This window comes from Mercenaria mercenaria, chromosome 12 (assembly GCF_021730395.1).
Source record: "Mercenaria mercenaria strain notata chromosome 12, MADL_Memer_1, whole genome shotgun sequence".
NCBI classification, from domain to species: domain Eukaryota; kingdom Metazoa; phylum Mollusca; class Bivalvia; order Venerida; family Veneridae; genus Mercenaria; species Mercenaria mercenaria.
In genome coordinates, this window is record NC_069372.1 from 7,308,301 (window position 1) to 7,326,468 (window position 18,168).

The window sequence follows — 18,168 nt, forward strand, 5'->3', positions numbered from 1 at the left end:
GTACACTTATATAGTAGTGAATCTAGGCCTTTAACCGAATGCTGACATATTTCTGTTTATTACCGTTACTAATTGGATTAGTATCTGTTTGTCTGACATGCCCCGCGGCCTAAAGGGACAATTATTACAGCTCTTGCATAAACACTTTAAAGTTAAAATCTAAATTATGGATATGGAGTTATAAATTTTAATAATTTATCTTACCGTTCAAAATCCAAATTCACATTATTGTAAAGTAAAATGCATTTATAGGCCACGGATCCATAATATTTAAAAACTTTTTTAAATTGAAAAGACACATTTTCAAGGAGACCCGAAATACACATATATTTCGCCCTCATAAAGATATTTTAAAAATTAAAGGGACTATCCTCCAGATCGTTCGACAACAAGAAAAAATACTTTTATAGATATCTGGAAATAAATGCTATATTTCTTAAGAAGGCTTTAAAACTTAATTACTGACAAAGTTTAACTATATTTTACGGAAATACTTGAGAATTTGCTGTTTTTCTACTTTATATGATAAAAATCGAAACGCGATTGTAACGCTTTACTCAAGGTAAACTGTCTCGATTATAAAAAAGATCTATATTTTGAAGTCATAATTCACTTATTCCGCCATAGCGCTATTGGTTTCGACGAAATATTTTAGACACAAAAACACATCTTCTAGTATTAACAAACTTCAATTTGAGAGAAAGATTATTTTTAGCCAAATCTGGAGGTCATTAAATACATATTTTAAAAATACGTTGAGTAATGGGAATTATATGCTTCCTGACAATTTTTAAACAAATTCCAGATTATCATTCAAAATCACCAATTTGAAGAAACAAGAATGTTATGTGTATCAGGTAATAAACATGTACGTCGATCTAATTCCGTCTTTGTCAAATTAGGTTAAAACTGTTATTTTAAATTACATGTTTGAATAAAAATATTTAAATTTCAAAAAATATTTTTTAATTAATTAACTTTTAATTTATGATTCACATATATTTTGCCCTTAAAAGATATAATCAAAAGTTTAAATACATATCTAAAATGGGAATATCCTTCCCGGCTCTCAATTTTGAAACAAAAACCCGATTATCATTCAAAATCACCTATTTGAGGAATACACTGCAAATTGCCTCGGGCAAGGTATAAACTCCGCTTGTGTAAAAAGTTTCACAATGTTGTCGCAATACCCCTAATTAACAAAACCAGTGTAAAGTCAAGATTATCAAGATAAGAGAGATTAACAAAAGTTAAGACGGTATAAAGGGAAACAACCAAATTTAACCGATCTGGCTTAATAATCAAGGGACAATACTCTTCAAAACACGGTATCATTTCTGGACATGAAATAAGTGTCAGTATACTGAACATCGAATTACGGAAAAGGACTGCATAGAGGGGGCCACAATTCCGAACAGTTAAACGCATTTAAAAACTCACCATTTTCAAAGAACTAATACATATGTTTGTTTTGATGCATTTGCAATAATGTACAAGTGTTGAAATATCACATAACTAGGTGGAACACTGTTTTCAGCAATTGTTTATTTTTATTTTTTTACAAATGGCATTAACTTTTAAAGGGGGACAACTTTTTCAGAATATTTTATGTATCCGTAACCATAAGTACTTCACAGAACTTTCGATCTCAGTTACGTTGAGCATAACAAACGGGCCGCGAACTAGCTTATACAAAATTTAATCTTGTGATCAGTGTAGGATAATCCTCTCCTGGAGCCTCCTCGAATTTGAAAGACATTCAAACCTCTTTTGTGTATGAAATTGTTTTAAAACCAATCACTCAATCAATTCCGCAAAATCTAATACTACTTATGTTTGTGTTTTTAAGTTTGATCATATTCTATTGTATATATATACATATTCAATACACACACATACAACTAGCATATATAAATACATCAATGTAAATATACAGAAGGGTTGGGCCAGAAGATATAACAACATTATCGGGGGCCCTCCCCTGTTTGTGTGAATGAGGTTTCTCTGTTATTGTGTGTACGGTTTATACAGGTCAGCTTTCTTTTCAGTTTGTATTCATATTTTCAGGAATTGCTGAATCACGTCAGTATCAATGATTCAGAAAGGACAAGAACAGGCACAGTTGAGGTATACATGATAAAAAACATAATTCCTGCTCTATTTATTTTGTAACTATTTGCTTAAAAAGTATCTAAACTGATTTCTGACATATATCTTTTTAGAAAATGTTTTATTTGATTTATTAGTGCTATATATCAACTTTATGTATTGAGGCGTCTCTGCACTTTTAACTGATAATATAGTTCTATTTTATTGGCCTGTCAAAATGCATATTGATTTCATGGTCGGTGCACAGAATATTTTAATCTTCGGTTGATTTTCGGTACATTCCGTACAGTATACGGAAAGTAACCTGTAATTAAAATGGTCTATATCTAAAGCGTGTATACGGAGGTACGAAAGTTGCGATAATTCAGCAGTCACTGTCAATAGCTTGAAACCTTCAGGTCTTAAGATCGAAACCGTGTAGTGTCACTAATTGTCGTTGAATTATAATATATGTCATATAAAATGATACAAACAACACAGTGTTTGATATCACAGTTCATTTCGTTTTTGTAGCGAGATATCTGACAACAACAATATAAGACAATCAAAGTCATCATCAAGTGAATTCTACAAGGATATCCCCTGAAAATGTTACAACTTCTTTTTAAAGGGGTTATTTGATGCATTCATTGTCAATGTTCAAAATTTGGCTTTATTATTTGAATATATATACAACAGCAAACTATCATTACATTATACTGGTATATGTCCTGATGTAATGATAGTTTGCTGTTGTATATATATTTACATATGTATCTGTATATTATTGTCTTGATGTACATTGACCATAATGTCTTGTTTGATAATTACAATAAAATATGATTAAACTAAATAATTTGAAAATTAAATAAATACTGTACGTAGCAACTGTTATCAAACATCACAGAACTATGATCATATAAACAAATAAAATATTATCATAAAACAAATCTCATTACAGATACTATAGTGCTTGAGTTTAAATTTAAATAAAATGTTGTGTCATAGAATATTTCAGATAAGGTTGCATTTTCTTTCATAAAACATACAACTATACCTAATCTTATGTGGCAAACTGTTCTATCTAGAATTGCGCTATAAATGGTTGATGAAAAACATCCAGTAACTATTGGCACATAAAGGATAAAAGCCTTAAACGAATGAAGTTTCTGTTGTCAATAAGGAACAGTCTCTCAAGTTTTGAACAGACTTATATAAAATTGTTGTTAAGATTGTTGTTCATATGACATTAAGTCATTAATTAAGTCATTAATCTTACGAAAGGTTCTACATTAATATCCAGGAATTAGCTTCACATCTTTGGTTTCAGCTACTTGCAATCGCATTTCTTAACTATTTTATATATTTCCTATATTAACATATAACTGAAAAGGTTCATACAAAACTACCGACAGCAAGAAGTCACACCCCTATATATGCTTTATGGAGAAATTGACCTTGATCTGCTCGAAATAGTTATTAAACTAGAATTATTAATCATAAATAATTATTTGGTTAAACTTCCAGTTGGATGTGATCTGAAAATAGCAAGAACATGCTATGCGTTCATGCTGATTTCGGCAGTACGTACATTTTAAATGGCTAAATCATACCAGCGGGGTGATAGCAGTAGAGCAGTAACAGCAGTATTACTGCTATTACTGTTATAACGTTGTAGCTGAAAGTTACAGCAGTAGCAGTAGTAATACTACTATTACTGTTGTAATGTTATAGCAGTAACAACAGTATAACTGTTGTTACTGTTGGCAGTTTTAGCAACAAGAGCAGTATTACTACTGCTACAGTTATTCTGAAGTTATAGCAGTAACAACAGTGGTTGGAAGTTGTGCGAAATACAATATGAAATCAAAGGGGAGGGGGAGGGGGAGGGCGAGTAGCAGGGAGCGGTTTTCTACTTACGTTCTTTATCAGTTGTTAAACGATGTTCATATTCTTTGCGGAATTCAAGTTTATCATAATTTTCTATCAGTTTACTGGTAGTGTAGTGAGTGCGAACGATACATTTTCGATATGAAAATGATCCAGCATGTAAATGTAAGAGATAAAAAATAGGAATTTATATAAGATATTTTCCTTCAGTATGAAGTTATAGTCCTTGATTTGATTCATATCTTACAATGTTAGATTTTTTTTAACTACACTTTCATCGTTATAATAGGAAATGTCTATTAAAGTTCCAAACTATATTCTTATAGATTTTGAAATACTAGTCTAGATATCACGTAAAATGTTTATTTTTGATTCACAAAACAGCTCCGCCACGTGATATATTAATCTGAGTGCGTTCTTGTTATGACACTGATGACCGAATGTCACATCTAAGCTGGTTATTTGTGAATGAAGTGAGCAAAATTCAAAACAGACTCGCAGGATTCGACCTTAATTTTTCAATGTTGGAGTTAGAATTCTGTCTCATTAAATCCGTTTGCATGAAATGTTTGTTCTTTTCTGATAAAAAAGAATAAAGCAGGCCTTTCAGGTAAGATATAATTAAAAACATACATATCTTGAATCAAAGCATGCTGTATAATAAATTACTAGACTAAAATCATCTTTATAGTTGCAAAACAATTCGCAATAAAATGATAGTTTTATGTAGGTTTTCTTATCGTTGAGCGTTCTTTTGCCACACGTAGAAAGCGCATGCGCGTTAAAATCAAAACATCCGTGACATTGCATAGCGCCCATTAGTTTGTGTAAAAATGTCTATATCCAAATAAAAGTACATATAACATTGCCGACGGCTATTCAAGATGCCGACGGCATTCGTCCAAGGAAGACAAAATTAAAAAGCAGGCACCATATCCAAGGGGTGATTAAACAATATCCAAGGCTATGAAAGCGGGAGTATTGGAACCACCCAGGCCGAAATGGTCATGTTGTGAAACTAAACAGTACCAATAACACGACATAAAAGTCGTGCTGAACAATCTGAGAAGATCGAAATATAACACTAAGTCAGATCAAAGAAAATCCTTACGTATGCGATCGAAGCTGTTTTTTGTTGTTGTTTTTTCCATTAGTCTTCATGAATTTTGGTCAGAATGATTACCTTGATGAAATCTAGGCTGAGTTCGAAAATGGGTCATCTGGAGTCAAAAACTAGGTCATTAGGTCAAATCAAAGAAAAAAACTTGTGTATGTGATAGAGGGTGCATTTTTAATTAATCTTCATGAATTTTGGTCAGAATGAATGCCTTGGTGAAATTGAGGTCAAGTTTGAATACGGGTCATCTGGGGTCAAAAAGTAGGTCACTAGGTCAAATCAAATGAAAACCTTGTGTATGCGATAGAGGCTTTATTATTCAATTGATCTTCATAAAATTAAGTAAGAATGATGACCTTGATAAATTCTAGGCCGAGTTTGAAAATGGGTCATCTGAGAATAAAAAGTAGGTCACTAGGTCAGATCAAAGAAAAAACCTTGTGTATGCGATAGAGGCCGTATGTATTTTTCAATTGATCTTCATGAAATTATGTCAGAATGATTGTCTTGATGAAATCTAGATAGAATTGGAATATGGGTTATCTAGGATCAGAAAGTAGGTGACTAGGTTATATCAATAAAAAACCTTGTGTATGCGATAGAGGCTGCATTTTTCAACTGATTTTCATGAAATTTTGCCAGATTGATAGCTTTGATGAAATCTAGTAATGTTCAAATATGGGTCATCTGGGTTCAAAAACTAGGTCACTAGGTCAAATCAAGGAAAAACCTTATGCATGCAATAGGGGCTGTATTTTACACTGGATTTTTATCAAATTTGGTCAGATGGGTTGCCTTGATGAAATCTAGGTCAAGTTCGAATATGATCAAATCAAAGAAAAACCTTGTGTATGCGATAGAGGCTGTATTTTACAACTGATCTTGTAGCCTTGATAAAAATTTAGGTCAAATTCAAATATGGATTATCTGGGTTCAAAAACTAGGTCACTAGGTCAAATCAAAGAAAATACTTGTTTATACTCAAGATTTTTGCTCCGATTTTAATGATAATTGGTCAGAATATTTATTTCCATGAAATCACTAGGTCAAACATGTTTACGCTGTTATGGTGTGTTTCTCAGGTGAGCGACCTAGGGCCATGTACGCCCTCTTGTTTATAAATTTTGTGTCATTTATGGTATTTCCTGAAGCTCAAGTAGAGACAAATTTCAAAATGATGGCCGTTATCTAAAACGTTTGAAGAGAATTCATTATACCATTTTTATTTCTGAAAGAAACATCAAACTAAAAATAAAACTGTCAATATCACTTTTTCTAGGGTGCCTCAAGTGAACAGATTTAATGAGACAGAATTCTAACTCCAACATTGAAAAAGGTCGAATCATGCGGGTCTGTTTTGAATTTTGCTCACTTCATTCAAAAATAACCTTGGGGCAGAAGTAAAACCTGCCTACATTTCTTCCACAAGATGTAATCTAAAGAATGAAGGCAAAATAGACAAATTTTCACGCATGTAACTCAGTATTTTTAAAGATTTCTAACTCTATCCCTTCTGCTTCAGAGGTAAATTTACTTTGAACAGCAAGAAATCGCTTATCAAATAAATTGTTTCCACTTTTGTACAAAAAATGAATAACAAGTCTTGAAAGAAGTAAAAACGTAGTAGAAAAAATGGAAAATAAGAAAAAATATTTGGTTCCAGTGGGCTTGAACTTACGCCCCTCTGAGAATTGCCGTCAAAGTATGTAGGTTTATGGTAGGAATTGAATACTCTTCAAAAAGGAGGTACTCTATTATGGGCCTAATACCTTAAACTAAATAAAACGACAAACAAGTGTAGGCGGAACAAAATGAGATCTACTTGATTTTAAAGGGTGAAAAAAGTTTAGTTTTCAATTATTAACCAATTCAAATGAAACAATGAAATCTCCGGAATGCAACTGCATTGGTAAGCTGAGAACCAGCATTTGCAATATATGCTCAGTACATCTAGAAAAGCAACGTTTTAATCCTTGAATTTTTCATACTTTCCTTGTGTGCTTGGTCAAACGTCAATTTGGACCCTAAATCATGGAATTGTGTGACAAAATGTTACAGGTGTATTGATGGAATAAAATAACATCAAATAAGTGTTGTTTTTTGTGTGTTATCAGGTTTTAAAATATTGACTGTAGACTGTGTTGCGTTTCTAGATGTTCTCAGTATATAAACCTAAAGAGACTCTTTCAAAATGAATGTTATTTCCATTTTTTGCAACTGTTGGATGGTGTAGACCTAATAGTATTTTACGCTTAGCCTTACGTTTTAAGAAAAAAACAACACCAAAATCATAGAAAGAAAGCGTTGTTTTGCATGAAAATTGAGCAGCTTGTAAAATATCTATATTACTCTACGAAATAAGTGTCAGTATACTGAACATCGAATTCCGGAAAAGGACTGCATAGAGGGGCCACAATTCCGAACAGTTAAACGCATTTAAAAACTCACCATTTTCAAAGAACTAATACATATGTTTGTTTTGATGCATTTGCAATAACGTACAAGTGTTGAAATATCACATAACTAGGTAAAACACTGTTTTCAGCAATTGTTTATTTTTATTTTTTTACAACTAGCATTAACTTTTAAAGGGGGACAACTTTTTCAGAATATTTTATGTATCCGTAACCTTAAGTACTTCACAGAACTTTCGATCTCAGTTACGTTGAGCATAACAAACGGGCCGCGAACTAGCTTATACAACATTTAATCTTGTGATCAGTGTAGGATAATCCTCTCCTGGAGCCTTCTCGAATTTGGAAGCCATTCAAACCTCTTTTGTGTATGAAATTGTTTTAAAACCAATCACTCAATCAATTCCGCAAAATCTAATACTACTTATGTTTGTGTTTTTAAGTTTGATCATATTCTATTGTATATATATACATATTCAATACACACACATACAACTAGCATACATAAATACATCAATGTAAATATACAGAAGGGTTGGGCCAGAAGATATAACAACATTATCGGGGGCCCTCCCCTGTTTGTGTGAATGAGGTTGCTCTGTTATTGTGTGTACGGTTTATACAGGTCAGCTTTCTTTTCAGTTTGTATTTATATTTTCAGGAATTGCTGTATCACGTCAGTATCAATGATTCAGAAAGGACAAGAACAGGCACAGTTGAGGTATACATGATAAAAAACATAATTCCTGCTCTATTTATTTTGTAACTATCTAAACTTATTTTCTGACATATACCTTTTTGGACAATGTTTTATTTGATTTATTAGTGCTATATATCAACTTTATGTATTGAGGCGTATCTGCACTTGTAGCTGATAATATAGTTCTATTTTATTGACCTGTCAAAATGCATATTGATTTCATGGTCGGTGCACAGAATATATTAATCTTCGATTGATTTTCGGTACATTCCGTACAGTATACGGAAAGTAACCTGTAATTAAAATGGTCTATATCTAAAGCGTGTATACGGAGGTACGAAAGTTGCGATAGTTCAGTAATCACTGTCAATAGCTTGAAACCTTCAGGTCTTAAGATCGAAACCGTGTAGTGTCACTAATTGTCGTTGAATTATAATATATGTCATATAAAATGATACAAACAACACATTGTTTGATATCACAGTTCACTTCATTTTTGTAGCGAGATATCTGACATTAGACATCATAAAGTGAATTCTACAAGGATGTCCCCTGAAAATGACAACTTCTTTTTAAAGGGGTTATTTTGATGCATTCATTGTCAGTGATCAAAACTTGGCTTTATTATTTGAATATATATACAACAGCAAACTACCATTACATTATACTGGTATATGTCCTGATGTAATGATAGTTTGCTGTTGTATATATATTTACATATGTATCTGTATATTATTGTCTTGATGTACATTGACCATAATGTCTTGTGTGATAATAACAATAAAATATGATTAAAGTAAATAATTTGAAAATTAAATAAATACTGTACGTAGCAAATGTTATCAAACATCACAGAACTATGATCATATAAACAAATAAATTATTATCATAAAACAAATCTCATTACAGATACTATAGTGCTTGAGTTGAAACTTTAATAAAATGTTGTGTCATAGAATATTTCAGATAAGGTTGCATTTTCTTTCATAAAACATACAACTATACCTAATCTTATGTGGCAAACTGTTCTATCTAGAATTGCGCTATAAATGGTTGATGAAAAACATCCAGTAACTATTGGCACATAAAGGATAAAAGCCTTAAACGAATGAAGTTTCTGTTGTCAATAAGGAACAGTCTCTCAAGTTTTGAACAGACTTATATAAAATTGTTGTTAAGATTGTTGTTCATATGACATTAAGTTATTAATTGAGTCATTAATCTTACGAAAGGTTCTACATTAATATCCAGGAATTAGCCTCACATCTTTGGTTTCAGCTACTTGCAATCGCATTTCTTAACTATTTTATATATTTCCTATATTAACATATAACTGAAAAGGTTCATGCAAAACTACCGACAGCAAGATGTCACGCCCCTATATATGCTTTATGGAGAAATTGGCCTTTATCTGCTCGAAATAGTTATTAAACTAGAATTATTAATCATTATTAATTATTTAGCTGAACTTCCAGTTGGATGTGATCTGAAAATAGCAAGAACATGTTATGCGTTCATGCTGATTTCGGCAGTACGTACATTTTAAATGGCTAAATCATACCAGAGGGGAGTTAGCAGTAGAGCAGTAACAGCAGTATTACTGCTATTACTGTTATAACGTTGTATCTGAAAGTTACAGCAGTAGCAGTAGTAATACTACTATTACTGTTGTAATGTTATAGCAGTAACAACAGTATAACTGTTGTTACTGTTGGCAGTTTTAGCAACAAAAGCAGTATTACTACTGCTACAGTTATTCTGAAGATATAGCGGTAACAACAGTATAACTGCTGTTACTGTTGGCAGTTTTAGCAACAAGAGCAGTATTACTACTGCTACAGTTATTCTGAAGTTATAGCAGTAACAACAGTGGTTGGAAGTTGTGCGAAATACAATATGAAATCAAAGGGGAGGGGGAGGCGGAGGGGGAGGGCGAGTAGCAGGGAGCGGTTTTCTACTTACGTTCTTTATCAGTTGTTAAACGATGTTCATATTCTTTGCGGAATTCAAGTTTATCATAATTTTCTATCAGTTTACTGGTAGTGTAGTGAGTGCGAACGATACATTTTCGATATGAAAATGATCCAGCATGTAAATGTAAGAGATAAAAAATAGAAATTTATATAAGATATTTTCCTTCAGTATGTAGTTATAGTCCTTGATTTGATTCATATCTTACAATGTTAGATTTTTTAACTACACTTTCTTTCATCGTTATAAAAGGAAATGTCTATTAAAGCTCCAAACTATATTCTTATAGATTTTGAAATACTAGTCTAGATATCACGTGAAATGTTTATTTTTGATTCACAAAACAGCTTCGCCACGTGATATATTAATCCGAGTGCGTTCTTGTTTTGACATTGATGACCGAATGTCACATCTAAGCTGGTTATTTTTGAATGAAGTGAGCAAAATTCAAAACAGACCCGCAGGATTCGACCTTAATTTTTCAATGTTGGAGTTAGAATTCTGTCTCATTAAATCCGTTTACATGAAATGTTTGTTCTTTTCTGATAAAAAAAAGAATAAAGCAGGCCTTTCAGGTAAGATATAATTAAAAACATACATGTCTTGAATCAAAGCATGCTGTATAATAAATTACTAGACTAAAATCATCTTTATAGTTGCAAAACAATTCGCAATAACATGATAGTTTTATGTAGGTTTTCTTATCGTTGAGCGTTCTTTTGCCACACGTAGAAAGCGCATGCGCGTTAAAATCAAAACATCCGTGACATTGCATAGCGACCATTAGTTTGTGTAAAAATGTCTATATCCAAATAAAAGTACATATAACATTGCCGACGGCTATTCAAGATGCCGACGGCATTCGTCCAAGGAAGGCATCACCACGAACTTAGAACATATTTTGGTGCTCAGTTACTGCTAAATTCTGTGCTGAAGCGATGCACTTGAGCCAATATTTTGTCATCTTAGGTCATATGTTGAGGCTTTTATGACATATGAAATGAATTCAGTTTGAGACATTTAGGTATTATGTGCCGACGAAGATCAGTAAAGTGTGTTGAAAATAAGAATTTTAAGCATTTTTCTGATGTTCGAAAATGGGCTCAACGATGCGCATCAGCCACGATTTGTCTCCTTAGGTCATCGTTGTAAGTCTTTATATAAAAGATAAATTAGTACATTTTATGCTTTATATTCCGGCGATGAACGGTTAAATCTTTTAAAAATCGTAATTTAAAGCATTTTTCAGATGTCCGAAAATCATCTTTGAGGCCTTTATGAGATACGTTATGAATTTAGTTTTAGAAATTTATACATTATGTGCCTATGAATATAACAGAAATATGTTAAAAATCGTAATTTTAGGCATTTTTCAGATGTCCAAAAATCGGCTCGAATCCTTGTTACTGCTGTAATTTACAGCGTCCTGGAGGACTTGAGGATAAATAAAACCATGTGGATATAATGCTGGTACATATGTGCAAACAATAGAACATATTGAATTGTCGACGGCTTTTCAGGATGCCGACGGCATACGTCAAAAGAAGACCTCATCTCGAAACTCGAACATGTCATACTGAAGAACTGGGTATTGTGCTCTTCATATTATGGAGGAAATAAAAGTATCTATCTATCTATCTAGCTTAGAGATCTACTGTAAAAACGTGGGAAGGAGGAATTTATTTTACACCAATTTTAAGTACCGATAAAACAACAACAACAAATATAGTCATCTTTATATTTATCAGGTTATATACAATGTTACAAATTGGTTTAATTCTGTTTTTCAATAATGTAAAATACAGAACGGAAAAAGGAAGACACTACGTTATTTTATTCTTCTATTTTGCATGGTATATGGAAATATGATCAACACTATATTATCTTCTTTATATTTTGCATTAAAGAAACTAAAAAAAATATAAATACACAAAATCATAAACACATACATTTTTTTTGTTACATTCAATGGAATTTTAATGAAAATTTAACTAATTAATCTAATTAATCAAATAATTGTATTTAATCATACTTAACTTGTCAAAACTAATTTTTCTATGAAATGAATATTTGAAAAACATATTGTCACACACTAATACAAAATAAACAGAAAAACAACCGAATAAATATACTTTACAATGTAAAAGGTATCTATTTATGACACCAGAGCCTGTTTATTTGGAAGTGTGACCTATTTGCCCCCGAGCCAGTCATTACGTAATAAAGTATGCGCGAATTATGACTTCCCAAAGTTTCTCAAAGGTTACTGACTGACTGATTTAATAAATGTCAGATTTTTAAAATAAAAGGTGCATTGTCGACGGCTTTTCAGGATGCCGACGGCATATGTCAAAAAAGAAGACCTCATCACGAAACTGGAACATGTTAGTTTGGTGCTCGGTTACTGTTGTATATTGCACCGAAAAGATGCCCATAAGCCAATTTTTGGTCATGTCAGGTCAAAGTTGAATCATTACATTAATAGTCAGAAAAACACTCTAACCGAAACAGTAGTCACTTCATCAACGGTTTATGAGGATGAACTTTTATAACCGTGTTGGTACTTATTTCATCCATAACATTTATATACATGTACAAAATTCATAAAAGTGGTATTATGTGCATTTTTAAGCATTAATCCAGCTGCTATATTTAAGAAAAATAAACTGCATGCAAGAGTTACTTCCCTTCCAACTGAAGATATCTCAATCTACAACAACACAACACAAGGATGATCAATCAAAAAAAATAAATATATATATATGATTTCATCAGCCCGATTTCTTTGTTTCTAAAACATGCGGCATTTTCATAAATGTAAAACCTATAATGCAAAGCGACTGAAAATTGCTTCAGTAGAACTTTTAAGATGCGCATAATGTCGCTTTAAATTAGTATTGAAATACATGTAATACTTACTAAGTATAAAATATTCACTGTATTTAACTTTGAGCTTTCCAAATAAATAACTCACATGTATTAATGAAGAATTTTCAAGCACTTAATATTGAGGTCCTTAAAGGTGCAAAATAAAGACAAATGAATAGACATAAATATTAAAACAAGACTTCACATTTTGAAATATACTACTAAACATTACGATAGCCGTGTAATATTTCCTTGAAATCAACACATGTACAGAGAAACAAATGATTGTTTCTGTATTTTCTTAGACAGACATTGGTGGTCATTTTGTCCTACTTTCGTGTTTATAACTCTTCCGTAATCGCTCGGAAATTCTTCGGGATCACGTGATTTTAAAATTAATTCAAACGAATATCCGTTTAAAGACGCGCGACAAAATAACTGTATTTCCATGATGTTAGTTATACACGGTTTGCATGAAAAATATGAGGTGTACACATTTTTAGTTTCAAATTGACAGTGACATATATTAGGCCAAGACAATGTGTTTAATGTCTAAAATTTTATTGAATTAATGTAGCCATATGTACATAAATTTTTATCAGTGTATTTAGGTAAATATCAATCACATTTTCTTTCTACAGTGTAAGACAGTTATTCAATTATATTCTTAAAACTATGCTGAAAAGAGATTAACTGAAAAGGTTTGCAGACGGTGTTGTGAAAACACTTTTATTCGGGAAGGGCCTAAATTGGCCTCCCGAAAACTTGTAGTATAACTGTATATTACCTGTATCATAAGAATGATTTTCATGAAGTTTTTGTGAGTTACAAGAATGTTGAATTCCCTGTGCTAAGTTTGTAAAAATCATGTTATCGTTTGGGCATATAATATATGTTGCATCTATTTATAAATTATAGTCTCGTTTCGGATGTCATGATTCTTCCGAAAAAAATCCGAAGATGCGCGACGTGTTTGTAAGCAGTCGGAAACCATACTTTCGGTTTAAAATTGGCAATCTTTTTAGGTTTCTTTGTTGGTTATTCTCGAACATATTCATGACCTCTTGGTCAGATCCGATGAATTGGGTCATATTTTCAGTAAATAGGAAGTCTCAGCTACAAACTCTGGTTTTCATATAATACTCGTTCGGGTGTTAGTTGTGGACCTTTAAAGTTAATGCATTTTTGAGATACTTTGCTAGCAATGTTAACTTATTTTTATCTTCCGTTCGGATTAGTTCGATAATTGACCAGTCGCCATCTGTCAATCAAACTTATCTATGATCCAATCAGATAACGATATTTAACGCACACATGCATGTGTACCACTTATCGCCTCCATTTTCCCTCGACAAGCTAATTGTAGAGGTTAATAGATAAGTAGAAATCTGTCTTTTAAAATCTAGTCATTAAAAATTCGTTTATTATTGCTTAATTGTTGAAGTTAGAGTTGTGCAAGAGATGCAAACTTTGGCCTTTTTAAAATAATAAGCACATATGTCGGTTGAAGATGAATAAAATCGAGACCGTAAAACTAACATCAAATTTAAAAGTTATTAAAATGTTGCACCATATTCAATGTATGTATACCATATTACATTATAAAATGTGAACTCATTGAATTACAAATAAACAAAGGTACTGATTTTGTGAATGAACAAGTAGTGTTCAATCAGTAGCGTTATATGCCAAAATAGAACAAAAAACCTGATCGAGCCGGCAACCGTTTTTGTCAGAAATTTAGTTTGTTTTTTTTTTCTCGAAAAATCTTAAAGTACTGCTCTACCTATAGAGGAAATAGTGAAGCTTAATTAAACATACTTGGCCTAGTGTTATAATAGTTTTTTTATTAACTTTTTGCAAATTTCATCAAAACAAGGACAAAATAAAACAAAATAATATTAATCTTCTAAATCTAGCCTATTACAACATAAACAGTATCTTTTTATTTTTTGGATTTCTGTTTCTTGAATATCTACCTGTATGAATTCTCAAAGAATGGGCCGAAATTCTATTGCGTGTTAGGCACATTTTTAAACAAGGTATACGATTCATTAGCAAATGTTGTTTTACAATAATTATACAGCTCTAGTACACCACTATTTTCCTTACTAACAGTCCACCCTTGAATAAAATTATCTATCACTCTTTGCTTCAATGCGTAAACAAATGCATTTAGGTTAACTAAGTAAGGATCATTCCAGACGTATGTAAAACCTTAATCACTTAATAATTTTCTAACTTGTGATGCCCAATTTTTATAACCTTTATTGCAATCCTTCACTGCCTATTTATATACCGTTCTCATGATAATGCTGTCTTTAATAATATGTACATAACGATTAACAAACAACGGGTACCTGCCAAGTTCTCCATATATACTACTGAACAAGAAGTACGTCTTACTTTAAGAATCCATTTGCAAAATTTTAAATGAATACGCTTTATTTCCTTTGATTTAGTGTTTCCCTATATTTCTGATGCATAATTCAAAATAGACCCAACAAGGCATACAGACACTAAATAGCCTGAGCACCTATGAAAAAAATGGTAGTCGCATAATGGCGGATTCAAATAGTTCTCAGTTTTTTTTTGCTGTAAGAAGGATTTTTCCTTGAAATCATTGCTATATATTGGTTGAAATCATATTGCATGCCTATACTTGACATACTGGTAGCATTTGCATGTTGAAAAAAGACTCCAAACTGATTTAACATGTGAAATTTATTCATACACCCCTATCCTAAATTGTGATTGTCATTTCAGTGTAAAAATTACGGTGTGTCCGTTTGACCAGAAATATTTTTCTTGCATCAAACATGACCCCTACTTTTCTTTGGATATTTTTACAGTATAAATGTTGCTCTACAAGAAAATGTAAGTTAAAGAAATTTAAAATGGGTCTAGGTGTGTATTGCAGCACTGTGAAAACTTGTCATTTTATACAGAATATATAGTGGTGGCTATTTAGTGTGTTATAACCACAAATGAATCAAACAATTGACATAAAATTTTCGGTTTAGTCTTATTTTTCGACATATAGTTAATAAGATATTCAATGCCTTTAAAGCTTTCCCTGCAAGATGTTCCTGGTTTAATGCAAATGTACCTGTATAATTGAATATCGTGCCGCGTAGATAATTAAAATCATTTACAACTTCTGTTTACCAATATATATACCCATGTTTCATTTTGTGTTAAAGCCCCCCCCCCCCCCCCCCCCCCCCCCCTAATGAACAGTATCACGTACAGTCAACAAAGATAATCTAAGCGGACCAGGTCTGATGCAAAATTATTAAATAACTGAGCATCCAAACATGCTAAATGTTCTAAATGATATCTTCTTTGGACGTTTGTTACAGGCATCATGATATCTCGTCGAAAATAAAATTTGTACACTTTTCAACAAAAAATCAGCAATTTACTGTCATGCTCCGAGCCATCCTCCAACACTTCCACAACAACTTGTGAATTACAGCAGAAACGGGTGAATTACAGCAGAAACGGGGATTCGAGACAAATTTCTAACACATGAAAAATGTACAAAATTACGACATTTCACAATTTAGAATTTATAAAACTGATTTCATATTGTATTTCATAAAGACTCCAACGACGAACTTACAGCAGTATCTAAGCTCCAAAACAGTTCGCAACTTTCTCGAAATAAGTCTATTTGTGGACGTATGCCGTCGGCATCCTGAAAATCCGTCGGCAATGTAGTATGTACTATTATTAAGACAAACGTACCAGAAATACATCCACGTGGTTTGATTCATCTTCAAGTCCTCCTGCGAATTACAGCAGTAACAAGGACTCGAGCCCATTTCCGAACACCTGAAGAATGCTTGAAATTACGATTTATAACACATTTCAATGTCCTTCGTCGGTACATAAATTGCTAAAACTAAATTCATTTTATGTCTCATAAAGGCCTCAATGATGACCATGGCAAAATATTGGCTTAAGAGCATCGTTGCGGCGCAGAATAAAGCAGTAAGTCAGCATCAAAACATGTTCTAATTTCGTGGGACGTATGGTCATGAGAAAGTCCGTCGGCAATATAAATTATGTACTTCTGTTTGGACATATATACTAGTAATATAGCCACATGGTTTTATTTATCCTCAGGTCCTCCAGGACGCTGCGAATTACAGCAGTCATAAAATGCACACTGCCATTCTGTATGATACGAGTATTTGAAAACATTAGATGTACAGCATCAAAACCGCTGCATATTTAATCATGTGTACAATAATAATACCTTTTAGGTAGATTTTTTGTTATTTCTTTCGCTAACATTCTCATTTCTATGCCCCTTCGAAGAAGGGTGGGGGGCTATATTATTCTGCACATGTCCGTTGGTCGGTCGGTCGGTCTGTATGTTGGTCGGTATGTAGACCATCGGTTTCCGGACGATAACTCCTGTACGCTTGGGCTTATGATCATGAAAATTTATAGGGAGGTTGGTTGTGACTAGCAGATGACTCCTCTTGATTTTGAGGTCAATCGGTCAATTGTCAATGTCACTTAATCCGGAACCACTGTTCTGTTCTGCTGCCAGTGTCCGGAACAGTTAAAGGGTTTCCGGATGATAACTCAAGAACATTGGGCTTAGGATCATGAAAGTGGATAGGGAGATTAATCATGACCAGAAAATGAGCCTTACTAATTTTGAGGTCAGTAGATCAAAGGTAAAGGTCATTATGACATGGAACAGTTAAACGGTTTCCAGACGATAACTTGAGAACGCTTACGCGTAGAATCATGACACTTAATGGAGAAGTTGATCTTGATCAGCAGATGACTCCTATTGATTTTTACTAGGTCAAAGGTCAAGGTCACTGTGGCCCTGAACAGTTACACCGTTTCCAAATGATATTTTGATAACGTCTGGATCCAATATCACGAAACGTAATAGGTAGGTTGGTCATTAAAGATCAGCAGATGAACCCTATTGATTTTGAGGTCAGTCGGTCAAAGGTCAAGGTCACAATGACCTCAGATTTTCTGATCCTGTTACTAAATGCATCAAGAAACATTGTTACTATAATGCAGCATTAAAGCAATCAACTATAATTCTTTAGGTATCAGTCGTGTGCTCAGCAATCCGATGC

General features: G+C 32.8%; 1 protein-coding gene across 4 annotated transcripts in view; it reads left to right on the plus strand.

Moving 5' to 3' along the window:
- LOC128547196 (uncharacterized) overlaps nt 1–18,168 on the plus strand; it is a 51,151-nt gene that overhangs the window by 15,599 nt on the left and 17,384 nt on the right. For 3 of the 4 annotated variants that reach the window (XM_053519085.1, XM_053519082.1, XM_053519084.1), the window contains 2 exons: nt 2,071–2,130; nt 8,174–8,233. In XM_053519085.1, coding sequence (XP_053375060.1) covers nt 2,071–2,130; nt 8,174–8,233 — 120 coding nt within the window. The remainder of the gene's footprint in view (nt 1–2,070; nt 2,131–8,173; nt 8,234–18,168) is intronic. The other variant, XM_053519083.1, reaches the window with a different exon arrangement.